The sequence below is a fragment of the Columba livia genome, chromosome 17 (genome assembly GCF_036013475.1).
Source record: "Columba livia isolate bColLiv1 breed racing homer chromosome 17, bColLiv1.pat.W.v2, whole genome shotgun sequence".
Lineage (NCBI taxonomy): Eukaryota > Metazoa > Chordata > Aves > Columbiformes > Columbidae > Columba > Columba livia.
The window spans coordinates 11292198-11306994 of record NC_088618.1 but is presented as its reverse complement, the minus strand read 5'-3'; the positions used below and the strand labels follow the sequence as shown (position 1 = coordinate 11306994).

At 44.3% G+C, this 14797-nt stretch overlaps 1 protein-coding gene across 3 annotated transcripts in view; it reads left to right on the top strand.

Moving 5' to 3' along the window:
• TBX5 (T-box transcription factor 5) overlaps positions 1-14797 on the top strand; it is a 44684-nt gene that overhangs the window by 18255 nt on the left and 11632 nt on the right. For all 3 annotated transcript variants that reach the window (XM_065033851.1, XM_005500160.4, XM_065033850.1), the window contains exon 7: positions 5668-5759. In XM_065033851.1, the coding sequence (XP_064889923.1) occupies positions 5668-5759 (92 nt within the window). The remainder of the gene's footprint in view (positions 1-5667; positions 5760-14797) is intronic.

The window sequence follows — 14797 nt, the reverse complement described above, 5'->3', positions numbered from 1 at the left end:
CACCAGCATATTTCACAAATAATTTTTATAAACCCACGTATTTTACACACACATATACACACAAATTCATATGTGCATGTGTTTTGGGTTTCAAGAACTATGTTATGGGTGAATTATGTTACAGAATTAATTGTACAACTTGCCCATAAATGCATCTGAGTCTATGCTTACACAGCCTATAGGAACACTCACGTGATTTCAGATCCATCAATTTATTTCAATAGCACAGCTGCAATCCCTTTGTAGGGCTTGTGCTTATTTCCCCTGATGTTTTAGGCAGCCTGAAAAGATATTTAGACACACTGGGCTCTCCCTCTCCCCAGCCCTGGTCCCCAAAAGGAGAGTTAAACTAGGAAGAAGGTTTTGGTAAAGTTTTCAGTGAGGTTGTCAGCAGCTTGGTCGACCACCTCCCCCCTCTCTGCAACCATGAAAAAATACCCCAGAAATATTGAGGTGTTAAAATAGGTCACATGCACATTTCATTTCCTTGCCATTTACACAATGGGTGCTTGCAATCAGGTTGATTCCCAAATATTAACTTCCCCTGCAGTTAAGTACCATTTTGCTGTAGCTTAAATCATTGTGTTACTAGCTTGTATTTATTAGGTACTAGCTCTCTGCTTAGGACCAGGAAATGAACCCTAATAGACAGAAATAATTAAGGTTCTGCCCTCATGAGGGTTCTTTCAAAAGCAAGAATTCACAACAATTATTCTCATTAATTTTTACAACCTACTTTCCCCGTTAGCTGGACTTGGGCTTTATATTGGTTTCCCCCCCTCAGGATATCCAGTTTTATGCTGATTTTTTTTAACATTCTTGGTAGCCCAAATTCTTTTAAGGAAACATTAGCCCCCATTGGGATGCTATAGGCGCCCACAAGTGCTACGTTCACCATAGCAATGCAGAGAAACAGTGAAGGGCCTGGCTGGAGATTGATCTGCTGTGTCCTTAGATAGTTGGGTTAAACAGGATGAGACCATGTGTCTCCTTTTCATCGGTGTCTTCCTTCAAGAGCTCTTGTGTCCTTCACAACCTGTGTCTGAACCAGTCCTGTCTCCCGTTTGTCCTCAGGCTTGTCCCTGCCACCCTAGGACAGGGTGTTCAGCCAGTTCCAAGCTCCCGGCCCCTTTTGGTCCTTGATCCAGCCGCGTCCCCAAGCTCTGCAAAGACATCTTATCTCTCTCCAGCCTCAGTGCCACCTCCTGACCCACCACCTTCTCCTCCCCAACCCTCTGCAAGGTCTGTCTCTTCTCATCCTCCGTTCTTGTCTCCCGATTCAGTCAACAACCTCCTCAATGAGCCCCTCTGTCTCACACCAGCACCTCCAACAAGCTCCCAGTCCCTCCCATTTCCTTCACTGGCTTCTGGGTTCAGCATTTTCTCCCCCCGGCTTCCTCTGTCTGGTCTTTCCCTCAAGTTTGGGGTCTCAGCTCTCCGTCCAGCTCCTCTCTTTGGCCCAGCCAGATGTCCGTAGTCTCAGCAGGCACCTTGTCTTCATCTATTTTTTTCCTTCCCACCACTCTGGTTTGGCTTCCTCCTCCATGGACTTGGTTTCCACCTGGGTAAGTGAGAGTGCGAAAGAAAAAGGCTCTGTGCTTTCAAGCCTGAAGCCCAGCATCCCAGTTTCTCCCAGCAGCAGTGACAGGGATGGTCCTGGCCCATCTTTACCATACTGAGCAGGACTGTGGTCACCTGCACATCAGGGACAGCATGTATTTCCACAACATGCAGTGGTCCACACGTGCTCAGCTCAAGAGTAATCACCCCGACCTCACTAAATGGGGTGACCTGAATGGTGTTGTGTTTTTTTTCCTCACTAAGGTTTTTAAGTTGTCCAAGTGGGGAAGATTTTCACAAAACTAAGGATGCCCCCCTTGCAGGACATGAAGTCCCTTTTCCAAAATGCCCAGCCTTTAGGACAGTGTCAGAAAAGCCTGAGAGGGTCAGGGTGGTGTGTTTTCCCTTAGCTGAAGTGCTCAACAACAACAACAAAAAAGTAGGACCAGTGTTGTTGATAGCAAAATAAGTAAATAAAAAGGAGCCCAGGGCACATATGTGATGTGGAACATTTCAGCCCTAGCAAAGTTTTGCAAAGTTAGATCCAGTTCAGAAAAATATTGTTATGGCAAGTGCTTGACAAGAAGTAATGCTAAGTGGTAGTTTTGACCCAGGCCATAACAATGTTCATGAGCCTGTAGACACACACAGTCATATAAATACATGGCTATGCAAAAAAAAGTAGAGCATCTTTCCTCAACTTAACTAGATGCAACGCTAAATTTTATCATGCTGGAGCTACAGATGCCGTTGGAAATATCTCAGCAGAAGAGCTTTGTGGTCAGTTAGCCCAGAGAAAGTGGCGCCGAGATTTCATTGGGAACTGTCGCTTCCCGTTAAAGTGAAGATGAACCCATCGGTCAGATAAGCCCTGAAAAGTGTAAATGTGGGAGGCTTCACCCTGGCAAGCTCTTGTCTCAGAAGGGTCTGCAGCCGCTTTAGAAACCAGTGGTCAGAAGTGAACTTTGCCATCCATTTATTTCATAAACAAACACATAAACAAAGCCCTACAGTTTTATTAAATCTGTGCTATATAATCCAACCCTGGGCATTCTGTCTTGATGACCTTGCAGGATGCTATATATATATTTTTTTTTTTCGTGGTGTAATTGTCATTTGATTTTCTGACAGTTTTTTGTTCCCCCCACCATGAGTTACTTTCAATTAAACAGAGTTTCGCTATGGCAAAGTTGATCCAGAAGAAGTTTATTTCCACCCATTTGTTTGCTTTTCCACCTCTGAAATAGTTTGTCAGCCAGCCAAAAACTGGCCAAACAAAATACCTTCCACAGGCTGTTTTCTAAAGCAGGGATTCACCACCTTTTTCTCTATTTTGTATTTTGTTGTGTACAGTTGTGTTCAATCTGGCTTGGACTCTCCTTGGCTTAGTGCTGGGGCTGATGCCTTGAGTTGTCATCTAGGGAAGTTTTGCTCTGAAAGCTCCTGCTGAAATCCATCTGAGGGACACCAAAGAGCTGAGACCTAATTTAAAACCTTCTGTAATCCCTGGTTTCTAGATGCCTTCAATCCAGCAGATCTCTAATTTTAAGGAGGCCGAAGTTAGCCAGGCATCAGGTGGGGCTTTCTGCCTGTGACATATATGTTAATACTATTGTTTGTGAAAGTGTTTCTCATGAGGGTAAGGGAACTTCTCTACTCATAAAGTGACATATTTGCAAGACTGAGGTCCCATATGATATTTCATCTGACATTTCTTAGGTGATTAAAGGCTTGATTCATCAAACAGGGCATTCAACTGAGGTCCTTAAATTAGGGTCTAGCATATTGATGGCTCCTTCTCTGGTGAATGGAGAGTGGTGGAGACCTGTGAAGGCAACGTGACACACCTCAGAGCCCTGGTACCCTCTGGCAGCCCCCATTGCTCCCCACTGATTCCAGCAGGAACACTGGGAGACGATGTTCCCCATACAGGCACCTTGGTTAAACTGCCTTCGGTTAGGTTGGGATGAATCCGGCCCTTTGTACATTTGTGTGCTGGTGCCAATCCTGTAAATCCTCGCTCAGTGAAGGACTTCACTTATGCAAGCAAATATTGCTATTGGGTTCGGCAAGTGAGGACAACTTGTACATTGAATGCGTTTCAGAATGCAAATGGCATAGAAATGTTCAGAAAGTTGAATAATGACTATTATTCATTACAGAAATGCTACCACCTCTCCAATGGGAGTTGATAGGCAATTTCTTTGCAGAATACACTGCTGGTGGTTTGATTATTTAGGGCTTTTAATTATAAAATATGCTAGAGAACAACACAAATGACAAATTGGACCAAATAGATCATTTGTTCACCCTTCTCTTTGAAATCTGAAATGCGTGACAAAAAACAAAACCCAAACAAACAATGCCTTGTTTATTTAATAAATTAGGTCTTGATTTAATGGGAATGCTCATGGGGACAAGCATAGGGGTGATGGGGTCTTTGTGTGAGATTTGGGGCTGAACTGGGCAAAAAAGGCAAATAAATAAATAGCCTTTGGAAAAAAAATATAAGATGAGAAAACAGCAAAATAATCTGGTTGTGCAGACACCTGGCGGGGTTTGCTATTGACACTAGCCGAGCCAGATTTTTCTCTTTGAATTTTGGCAGAGAGGAGGGTCCGGTTGTGTGTGCTTGACTCAGTGGACATGAACCTCTCTCTGTTCTGCCGCCATTAATCTTGAGCTCTTTCCTTCCCATTGGCCGACTTTCAATGGGAAGGAAGGACAGTGTTTCCATAAAATGCGGTGGGCACCTGAAGTTCCTCCAATGGCAAACACAGGGTCGTGTCTCCTCCTGGGCAAGTGACCCTCCCGACTGCTGGCTGAAGGCTCAGACTATCAGGCAGTGATGGAGAAGAAGGGGAGTTGTGGCCTCTTCTGCTTGAATATTAAAAATAAGCTGAAGGCTGGTACGGGACTTTGCACAGAGACTGATCCTCTCCCCCAAGGCTGGGTTTCCCTGACTGCAAACTCCAGCTGTGGACAGATTTATTTAATATACGGGTGGGTTTATGGTTGTGTTTTTGCTGAATGAGCCAGAGCTCCTGCTGCCTTTGCTTTGCCGTGCCAGCTCTGGAGGAGCAGCTGGTGTGAGGTTGGCACCCAGACTCCATCCTCTTCTGCAAAGACACCAAAGCATTTGCATCAAATTTGGCACAGCAGAGCGACTCTGTACAAGATCAGCAGGGCATTTGAGAGTGTTGCTAGTCCACAGTTAATATTTGCTTAAATGACAACCACTGGCTTGAGAAAACCTACTCAGCCAAGTCCTCTGTGAAGGAGAGGATTGCACCTCTTTGAGCAACACTTTGGATAAGGGTACGTTCTGTACAGCAGCTGCTTTAGATGTTTAATTTAGATGTTGTAAGAGGACCAAAGTCAGGAATCAGAGGGGGATCCATCCCAGGAAACTTGAGAGGCTGAAAGTAGCTAACTAGGCAAGCAAACTAGTTCCTCTTAATTCCTTCTAGAATTAGTTGAGAGGCAAATATTCTTCCACGGCATGATGGTCAGAGGTGGAGTTGTCCTCTAAGACAATTATTCCAGGCAGTGGTTACAGGTGTGGGGATGGCTGGGGATGGATGGCAGATGCAGAGCACCTGGAGAACATTTAGGTGGTCTGAAATACAGAAAGGGTGAGCTTCATCAGTCTGAGAGGATCCAGGTTCTAAGAGGTGAGGTTTGGGTCATGGCTGAATATGGATGAGGAAATACTTGTTGGTATCAGTGGGATTTGTTCAGTCAGTATGAATTTCATTCCTGGTAAGTGCAGCCCTTGCTGTCCCAACAGCAAAAAGAAAGTAAGTCACTCTAAGAAAACACATTTCCCCCATTGATAAATTTTTATTTGTGTACAGTCCCATATGTTAGTTATGGGACAAGCCTGAGAGAAGTGGGAGGTTGATGAAAGGAGGTATTTTTCCAGTGGAGAGATGTAGAGGAAGGCCCATCTGGAGTGGTTGATGCCTGAGCCGAAGGATGACTTGAGTTCCTGAAAGCTGTGTTTTCCCCCACATCCCTATAGGCTTGGGTTTAATAACAATATCCCCTCTCTCCCAGGCTGTGCCTTGGACTTGTGATGAACCCGTTGCATTTCCTCCCTTTCAGATCACCCAGTTAAAGATTGAGAACAACCCCTTTGCGAAAGGCTTCCGCGGCAGCGATGACATGGAGCTCCACAGGATGTCCCGGATGCAGAGGTAACGTGTGTCTCACTCGCGGGGACCTGCTCAGGACCACGTGAGCCACCTGGGCTTTGCTTTGCATGTCTTTTGTGGCTTGAGCTAAGCCAGAACCTAGTGACGGCTCCTTCTCTGGCGGTTGCTTGTGTATTTTACGTCAAGCTGTTGAAATATCATCAGGATGTGGGGCTGAAATCCAGGACTTCCCACTCCTAGGCAAATGCCCTAACTGCTGGGTTACAGAGGCAGGATCTCACCTGTGGGTTGTCCTCTTGGCCACTGGGACCTTGTATATCTTTCTGACATGTCTGCGTCCACAACAACCTCTAGTTTGTACTAAACAGATGTTTCTGCATGTGGGCTTAAACCTGTTTAAAGCAACAAGAGACTTGGAGTGACTCTGAGAAGGTCTGGTCATCAGATGACTGTAGAATAACTGTTGGGTATTTTTTTGCCCAGGTGGCAGTGCTTTAAAGGCAAAATTCTCAGCTCTGCTCTGAGAACAGGTTTGTTAATGGTGCTCCAGATGCTTCTGGAGATCTTGGTGCGGAGACTTAAGTTGTGCTGGTTTCTGGCTTTCAGAGGGTCTTTGGCAGGAGGGGAGTGTTTGCCTGGTCAGTTCTGGATGTGCAGAGCAGGAGCGTAGGCATGGTGGTTTCAGGTTGAAGAAGGGAGGTATCAGAAAACGTTGGGATCTCCAGGGCCAGGTGGCTGAAGAGGTCTTTTTGAATCTCAGTTTTGGATGTAAGTGCTTAAGCTGAAAATCAAACCTAAATCCTGTTTAAAAATCCCATTTCAAGTCCTTTTCTAAATGTCAGGTCCTGCCAGTAATTAACTTCGTGCCTTTCACTTCACTTGGAACTTCACCCATATGTCAAGTTGCTTCCTGGTGCAAATGTTTTGCAGGAACCCTGCCATACCCATGATTATACCTAAGACAGATGTAGACACTCAATATAGCATTTTTCCACCCAGGAGGGCAGGAGTGACTCAGATCCCTTATTCTCCGGGACTGACAGAGCTGGCTGGTGGTGGAAGGTTGTAGGGACCTGCATTGGGACCTTCTGCTGGGAGGTCTCTCTCTACCACCCACCCAGGAGCCGGCTGGAGGTGCTCACTGCAGGCTGGGGTGCAGATGTTGGTGCAGATACAGAAGTCTCTTCTGGTTGCCGCATTTGGTGACCTGAGCACAGCTCTCCGCAACTGTGCGAATCGTGCTGGTGGGCAACAAATAATGCCTGTAAATGGTGACGCCCATAACACTACTCAAATGGGCAAATGTACTCCTGTGTACAAACATTTTCAGGCTCAGACCCAGAAAAGCCAGTAAATATATACATGAAAATAAATAAATATATATAAAATAAATACATATATAAATACAAAAATCATGTTTCTCAATCTAAATCATCTCTGTGGTCTTCTGAATGTGCCCTGTGTTCCCTGCCTGCCTGCCCTTTCCAACGACAGCACAGATCCTGGCATAATATGTCAATATTTATTTATTTATGGGTGCACTACCACTTGAAATAGTTTCCCCCTCCCCATGCCAGCTTCCCAGCCTCTATTGGAACTTGAGTAATGATGTCCCCTGCACATTCTTGCTGCTAAACTACCCTTTCATTACGGTCAATGGAAAGATTTGAAGGTTTACATTCATCGCGGGGTTTTTTGGAGCGAGAGGGAGGAGGTAAAACAGTGAGGACTATTAGGAGGGCTGGATGCCATATGAAGAGCATGGCATCGAGCCATGCTGAGCTTGTGCTAAAAATTGCTTGGCATTTTTATGCGGGCTTGCGGTCATAGTCAGCGATACAGTGAACAGAAACACTTGGAATATATAAATGCACCCACTCAGACCTGGGTTGAAAGGGTTAAAATCCACAGCGTTGACTTTACAGGATAATTTCTGATGCTCGCTTACTTAATAACTTATCTTCTATATCGATAGCATAGAAATGACTCTGTACCTTTACAAAGATTTCATTTTTTTTTTTTTAAAGGGAGAGCAGGATAGGAGTATTATAGTAAAATAAAGACCCATTCAAGGTTGAAAATATTAGACAAATATGTACCCACCTTTGTGGTTTTTTATATCTATCTGAATATATACAAAATTGTATCTATATAAATATATGAAAACATACATAAAAATTATACATACATTAAAAAATAAATTGCATATATAAGATAAAGAACCATTCAGGATTGAGCATGCTAGAGAAGTATGACCTACCTTTGTGGGTTTATATAGGTTTAACATATAAATATATATTAAAATATAATTAAATATATATGAAAAAATGAATATATAAATGTATACCTGTGTGTGCATATGTAGTGAGGTTTTTTCGCAGTGATGGACCCACTCCCCAGCTGGCACGTATAGGTACATCTGTCTTGGCTTCAGGGGAGTGACGTCTATTTGTGCCTTGGAGAATATGGTGGGATTTGTTTTTAGTGCCTTTTTTTTTTTTTTTTTAATTATAGAAAAAAGTAGCTGGAAAAAACACTCTTTAAAAATACAGCGTACAGACTTTTGTACCGGAAACTGGTGACCTGATGTTTCTCAGGCCACTGATCATCTCATTAAGGGGTATAGCTATGGAGGGAGTTAATTTTTCATGCTGAGGAAAACCTTGGTACCTCTACATTTTCTTTATTTCTATTTCAAATGTTTTTTAATTCCTGGCATAGGGCTGTTGCAAAGGGACATCTTCTAGCTGGAAGCAGCCCTGGGTGACGCAAACGAGGCTGAGATGCAGGGGTGATCCAGCCGGGTGCATGAGCTGGCTTGTGACATCCCAATTTTGGGGAAGGCTGGTCCAAAGCGTGTCCCTCTGCTCACCTACCTACGCTCCCACCCCTTGGAGCAGCCTGGGAAACCTGAGCCCTGATCAAGATGTGCTTCCAGCACTGAACCTTTAGGTCCTACCATCTTGCACAGGGCTTGGGTCAGATGTGAGTAGGTGTGTGGAGATTGAAGGTGTTGTCTAGAAGAAGCATCCTCAGGCTGGGCGGGTGTCTCGTCTCCCTCTTTGCAAAGCAGAATGTGATGGGCATGTTTGGAATGTAAAGCTGCTTTCCTTGGAGGGCTCACCCCATGGATGGTGGGATGGCGTGAGGAGCCCACCTTCTGCCTGTTTTGCCTTCAGAATCAGAATGATTTGCTTGCATGTCTGCCTTTTAAACAGACCAAATTACATGATATCAAGTCCGTCTTCACACAAAGAATTGCCAGCTGGCCAGCTCTTGTTGTCTCCTTGCACGTTTGGCTGTTAGATGATGGAAGGGAGATCAGTTTGCTGGGTCCAAAGTTCTCTCACTCGCCTCAGGGCAGGTCTTGTAGATGGGTGAAGCAGAAGCAGGTCTAGGTGCCAGTGGAGACTTGGCCTGATGAATCACAGAATCCCAGAATGTCAGGGATTGGAAGAGACCTGGAAAGCTCATCCAGTGCAATCCCCCCATGGAGCAGGAACACCAGGATGAGGTTACACAGGAAGGTGTCCAGGTGGGTTGGAATGTCTGCACAGAAGGAGACTCCACAACCTCCCTGGGCAGCCTGGGCCAGGCTCTGCCACCCTCACTGAGAAGAAGTTTCTTCTCAAATTTAAGTGGAACCTCTTGTGTTCCAGTTTGAACCCATTACCTCTTGTCCTCTCATTGGTTGTCACCGAGAAGAGCCTGGCTCCATCCTCCTGACACTCACCCTTTATATATCTGTAAACATTAATGAGGTCACCCCTCAGTCTTCCCTTCTCCAGCTCCAGAGCCCCAGCTCCCTCAGCCTTTCCTCATAAGGGAGGTGCTCCACTCCCTTCAGCATCTTTGTTGCCCTGTGGAACATCTACCCTTGGCAGATGGTAGGGATGGAGAGGAACTAAGATGAAGCAGGGAAGAAAGACAAGTCAGAGAGTCAAGAGTGAGCTCAAGGTCTTGGGTGTCTCATGGAGGATTTTCCCTCCATCTCTGTGTGTCTCTGGCTGAGCAAAAGCAGCAACAAGAGTTGGCCCAAGTGGCCTTTGGGGACAGGAGCTCTGCAAGGCAGATGTGGATGTCTTTGTGAGTCCGTCCCTCTCCGTGGTTTTCTTCTTTGCAGGACCTCTGTGGTGATTTTTATTCTCTGATTTCCCAGAAGAAAAGTTAAGTCTGTCCAGGTAGAAAACTTCATTCAGTAGTGATATTAAGCCTTTCGGCAACAGATGATTTCATTCAAAAAGAATAGCCATGAGCTCCAGAGAGATCCAAATTCCAGTGAACGCAGACTTCTGATACATGTTAATTTTCCCCCCACCTCCTTTCTTTCCTGAGACACATGGGACCCCTTTAGCAGTTTCTTTGACAGGATGAGTGCTCTGGGAGAACAGGGTTTTTTTTTAAGTTTTCAAGTTCCTGAGCATGAGATCAAGCTTGTTATTTCCTCAATTAAAAAAAAAAATAAAAAAAGAGAAAAGATGCTAGAGGAATACGAGTTATACTGTATCTGTATCCTGGAGTCATGCTGCAATTGAAAAACATAAATCAGCTAAACGTTATGTAGTTGCGATGCTGGGAATTTTAAGCAAAGGGTTCCTTTCAGATCTCTTGCCCTTCTGTACTGTAAAAATTCCTTTTGTCTCTGCTTAGAACTTCTGCCTGTGCCAAGGGGAATTTGGTGTGGAGAGCAAGAGCAAAACACGCAGCAGAAATCCACAGAGGGTGAAGATTATGCAGAGGGACGCTGAGATCTGCATTGCAGATGCCAGTGTAGGACCTTGCCCTTAAAATTCCCCATGCATGAGAGTCAATGGAGCTGTGCAAATAAACCATAGCTATTGGGTGTTTTTTAGGGGATTGCATGCAAGTTGTAGCTATTAGGGTTTTTTTGTTGTTGTTATTTATTTATTTATTTATTTAAAGCTGTGACTGCCAGAAGACAGCAGGGGAGAAATGTTTGTGGGTCTGGGGCCAGAGGACTGTGGAAAAGTAATTCTGTTAAACCCTTTAACCAATTTTTGCTTGTCATCTGCAGCTCCCATTGTCTTTAGTGGTTATTATGGGTGCTGAAGACCTTCTGAAAGTCTCAGGCCCTAGTAAATGTTTATTCCAATTAATGCAATTTAGTGCTTGAAGCTTCTTGTTGGGAAAGCTTTTGAGAGGAAAGATGATTACGTGAAAGGGTGGCTCTTAGCTCCCTTGATGGGTATCCTGGGTCCTTTCAAAGTGAGGCAAAAATCCAGAATGATCCACTTGACAAAGAAGAGTGGCAGTGTAGCTCAATGTTATGTTTTCTTCATCAAAGACCACGAGCCACAGTTTGCTGCCTTTGGCATTAATTCGCAATAATCCTCCTGGCTCCAAAGGAATTATTCCAAAGATTTCCTGGTGTAACCAAGAAGATAAACTGGGCCAGACACAAAGGACATGATATCAGTACCATAATTCAGAGCTGGCATAACAGAGAAGACAGTGCATTTTGGGGTAGAATAAATGGATGAGTCTCTAGGGTCCAAAAGGGTCATCTACCCTGGCATGTTAACATCATGTTGGACTGATGGACACCAGTTTGATTAATGCAAGAAGGTCTCAGTCCACAGCAAACGACCTTGCTCTCCTTGCATCTTCTCATTGCATCTTTTACATCCACTTTCATTTCCCATGTTCTGTCATGGAAATCTCCCAAGAGCCACGTGCTGTCTGAAACATTTTCAGCGTGAGGCATAGAATTATAACATCTGTTGGAGAGACGATGCTTTCCTCCAGCAAACATCCCCAAGGAGTTTTTCCTGGTCAGATCCCCAGTGGAAACCGTAGGCTTGAACTGTATTCTATAGAAATTGGCAGGATTGCGATGAAATCGAAAATAAAGCTCTGCAGACTTCAACGGAGGATATTCACAGCTCTTTGAAAGTGGGAAAGTCGGCTCAAGAAACACAGGGTAGCTGTAGTTTCCTCTGTTGCTCCTTCTTTGGGGCAGCAGGACCTGACCTGCAGAAGCTGTTGGCCAACATCCATTCTCCATCTCGTCTCATGATGTTTCTTTTCTTTTATTTATTTTTTTCTCCTCTCTTCCTCTTTCTATATCTGTTATGGTTGACCTCAATTAGTTTCCCATTCTTGAGTCTCAGCAGGAAGGATGACAATTGGTGGCCTAGGAAATATAAAAGCAAAAGCCTTTGGGTTGTATTTGCACATCTGGAATTGGGGGCTAATTCTTCACTGCTGTATCCACAGGTGCTGGGCAGGTGGAGGGGACAGGATGGATATGATGGCAAACACTTGTTCTTTTGTTGTGACTGACCAAGGAGGAGTTAAAATCTGGCAGTTGGAAAGAGTGGAGGGGCATTGCTATGTTTGACCACTGATATACCTTTGGTCAGATTTTAGACTAGAAGTTGCTATCGTGAACAAGATAGAGACAGTATCTAGCTCAGGGTCTTCAAAGAACATGGCAGCAGCTAAACATCGGGAAACCCTCTTCTGTATCATGCCTCATCTTGACCTTGAATGGATAACAGTATGATCCTTGAGGCCTGACATTTAATAGGTCTTTTGAAATCTTGTCACCATGAGCTACAGTAGCTCTGGAGAGCCTTGGTAGATAACGTGTGGCTGCAGGAATATCAGAAACAGCCTCTAAAATAATTTGCTTAGGGCCAGCAGGGGCTGGATGCTTCAACACAGAAACTTCCTGGCTATAAACCGTGGCTCTTCCAAGAGATTTTAACAAGGTTTCTGTCTGGCAGCTGCACTTACTATGCATTGGCTGGTATGTTAGGAAACTCAAAGTCTGCACATGAAAATAAATTGAGAATTATTACTCTCTTTCAGCATAATGATAAGCAAGAAAGTGGACTGGATGTCGCTCTGTGAAGGTCTATGTTTATAATTTTCCACAGTTTTTATCGGTTTGCAGAGGCCAACAAGGTTTTGAGCTCTGAGATCACAAACATTTATTGAATTTGCTCCTTTGAATTGTTTGGTAGATATGAAGTTGTGGCACAAATGATCTTATGAAGCTCCCGACTCAGTCATGGTGAGGGCACCATTTGGCCGGGGGAGGTGGAAGATGTCATGAGAGAAAATGAGACCGAGTTGGCTAATTCCACCTGGCAGAGGTCTGATTTGGGTGGAAGTGCTTGGAAAACGCAGGCAGGATTCACTTGTAAGGTCTGATCCCCTAAAGAGCAATATGTGTGCTATTAGGAAACGGTTGCGTAGAGTCGGTGTCTGATCCTACGAGTCTGGGAAACATTGAACCAGGTGGGAGTTCAGAACTGAGTCCAGAATTCAGGACCGAATGCCTTCACTATGACTTGGACCTCATTCCTTGTTTCTTCCCACAAGCTCTGATGAAAATCAAAGCAATATTCTCTCCTGGTGGCCATTCAGCTGGGAGCCTGGTGGTGCAGAGACGGTACAGCACCTTGTGCAATGCGTCTCCTTCTTCCTCCCTGTCCCCTCTGCTATTGTAATACACCAACTATGGTAACCGAATATTCACCGTCAGCTTCCAACAGACTTTAAATAGACCAGTGACAGCTTCCTTCCTCGTAAATTCTTTCCCCAACCAGCTTTTATTTTTTTTTCTTCCAATTTTACATTTTTTAATGCAAAAAAAAAAAGAAAAAGTAGCCCATTAACACCCTAATGTAAAACTAACTCCTAACTCACATTCTGGCCCAGGAACAACAGTCTCTTCCTTGCTGTGTGGACAATTTCCCATCTTGCCTGCAGAAGTCAAGCTTTAACAATTCATTTTCCTTCCTCCTTTGCTACATTTTTTTTGGACAGCAAAATTTATGGACACAACAGCCATTTTGTGCCAGAGCCGAACAAAACCTTTCATTCCATTAAACTGTGGCCTGGGATTAAAACCGCCTATTTTGGGAATAGCGACTTTTAGGCACTGAATTAAAAAAGGAGAATCTGATACATTTTTAAAGACTGAAGGACAAACTAGAATGGTAGCTGTGTATGCTGCGTATTGAGTGGGCTCAGGAAACTGTATAAACGTTTTAAGGTGACTGTTGGTATCACTTTATTAGAGCTCAGCTTCTACAAGGAAGAAAAAGGTAGAAATACAGAGGTAACTGCCTTTGTGTCTAGAAAAATGGCAAAGTGAAAGAAAGACAATATTTTAGATATTTAGTTAGAAAATACTTTCCTTCCTCTCCCTTCTCAAACAGCTGATTTTTTTTTTTTTTTTTTGACAAAAATAGCACCTAACATGTTTTGACTGAAATGGAAATATTTCAGTCTGGAAAGAAGTCATTGCGATACCTCCTGGGAGCTGCTGTTTGGAAACTTGGTGTCTCCAACCTGTTCCTTCTCCATCGTGACTCCCCCTTCCCACCGTGTCTCCTGCAGAGCACCATGGTCCTGTCGTATGGTCCTCTCTTATGTGCCTCCTTGGAAGTGCATTCTGAAGGGAATATTTGGTCCCCAGTGTACAACAGGAGTGTGACATCCTGACACTGCCTATGTTGGGGTAAAAATATTACTGTTTCAGGTATATAGATCCTTTATGGAAAGGAAACATATTTTTTTTTTTAATTAAGAAAAGAATCAGGTTGTTGAATTTTGCTCTCCTCAGCTCTCCATTGGAACGGAGAAGGTGTAGATTTAAGTGGGGAGTATCTGGGATGGGGATGGCTGCTCGGTGCTTGTGTGGTGCTTTGCACAGTGGAGGTCTGATGTTGATGGGGTCTCTGTGAGCTCCCCTGAGAATTTACTGTAAGAAATGCCCATGCAGATCTAATTCCATGTGTGAATGGGGAGATGAAGGCACTTCCAAAGAGACATCCAATTATTACCGCGCTCAAGCAGGGAGAAATTGTGACAACTTTTATCTCAAAAAGGGCCACAGAGAACAACAAAAAAAAATGAGGCTCTGCCATTTCTTGAGGGATTTGGTGTTGGTGTTGTTGGAGTTGAGGAAGAAGGAACCAGCTAATCCACGCAGCAGCCTCTCGTTAGGGAGGAGAGCTAAGGGCAGGGTCCATGTGTCACCTCCCTGCAGCTTGTCTCCTTGGAAGGGAAACCTGGTGGGGATACAGATTTGGGGTGTCATGCTG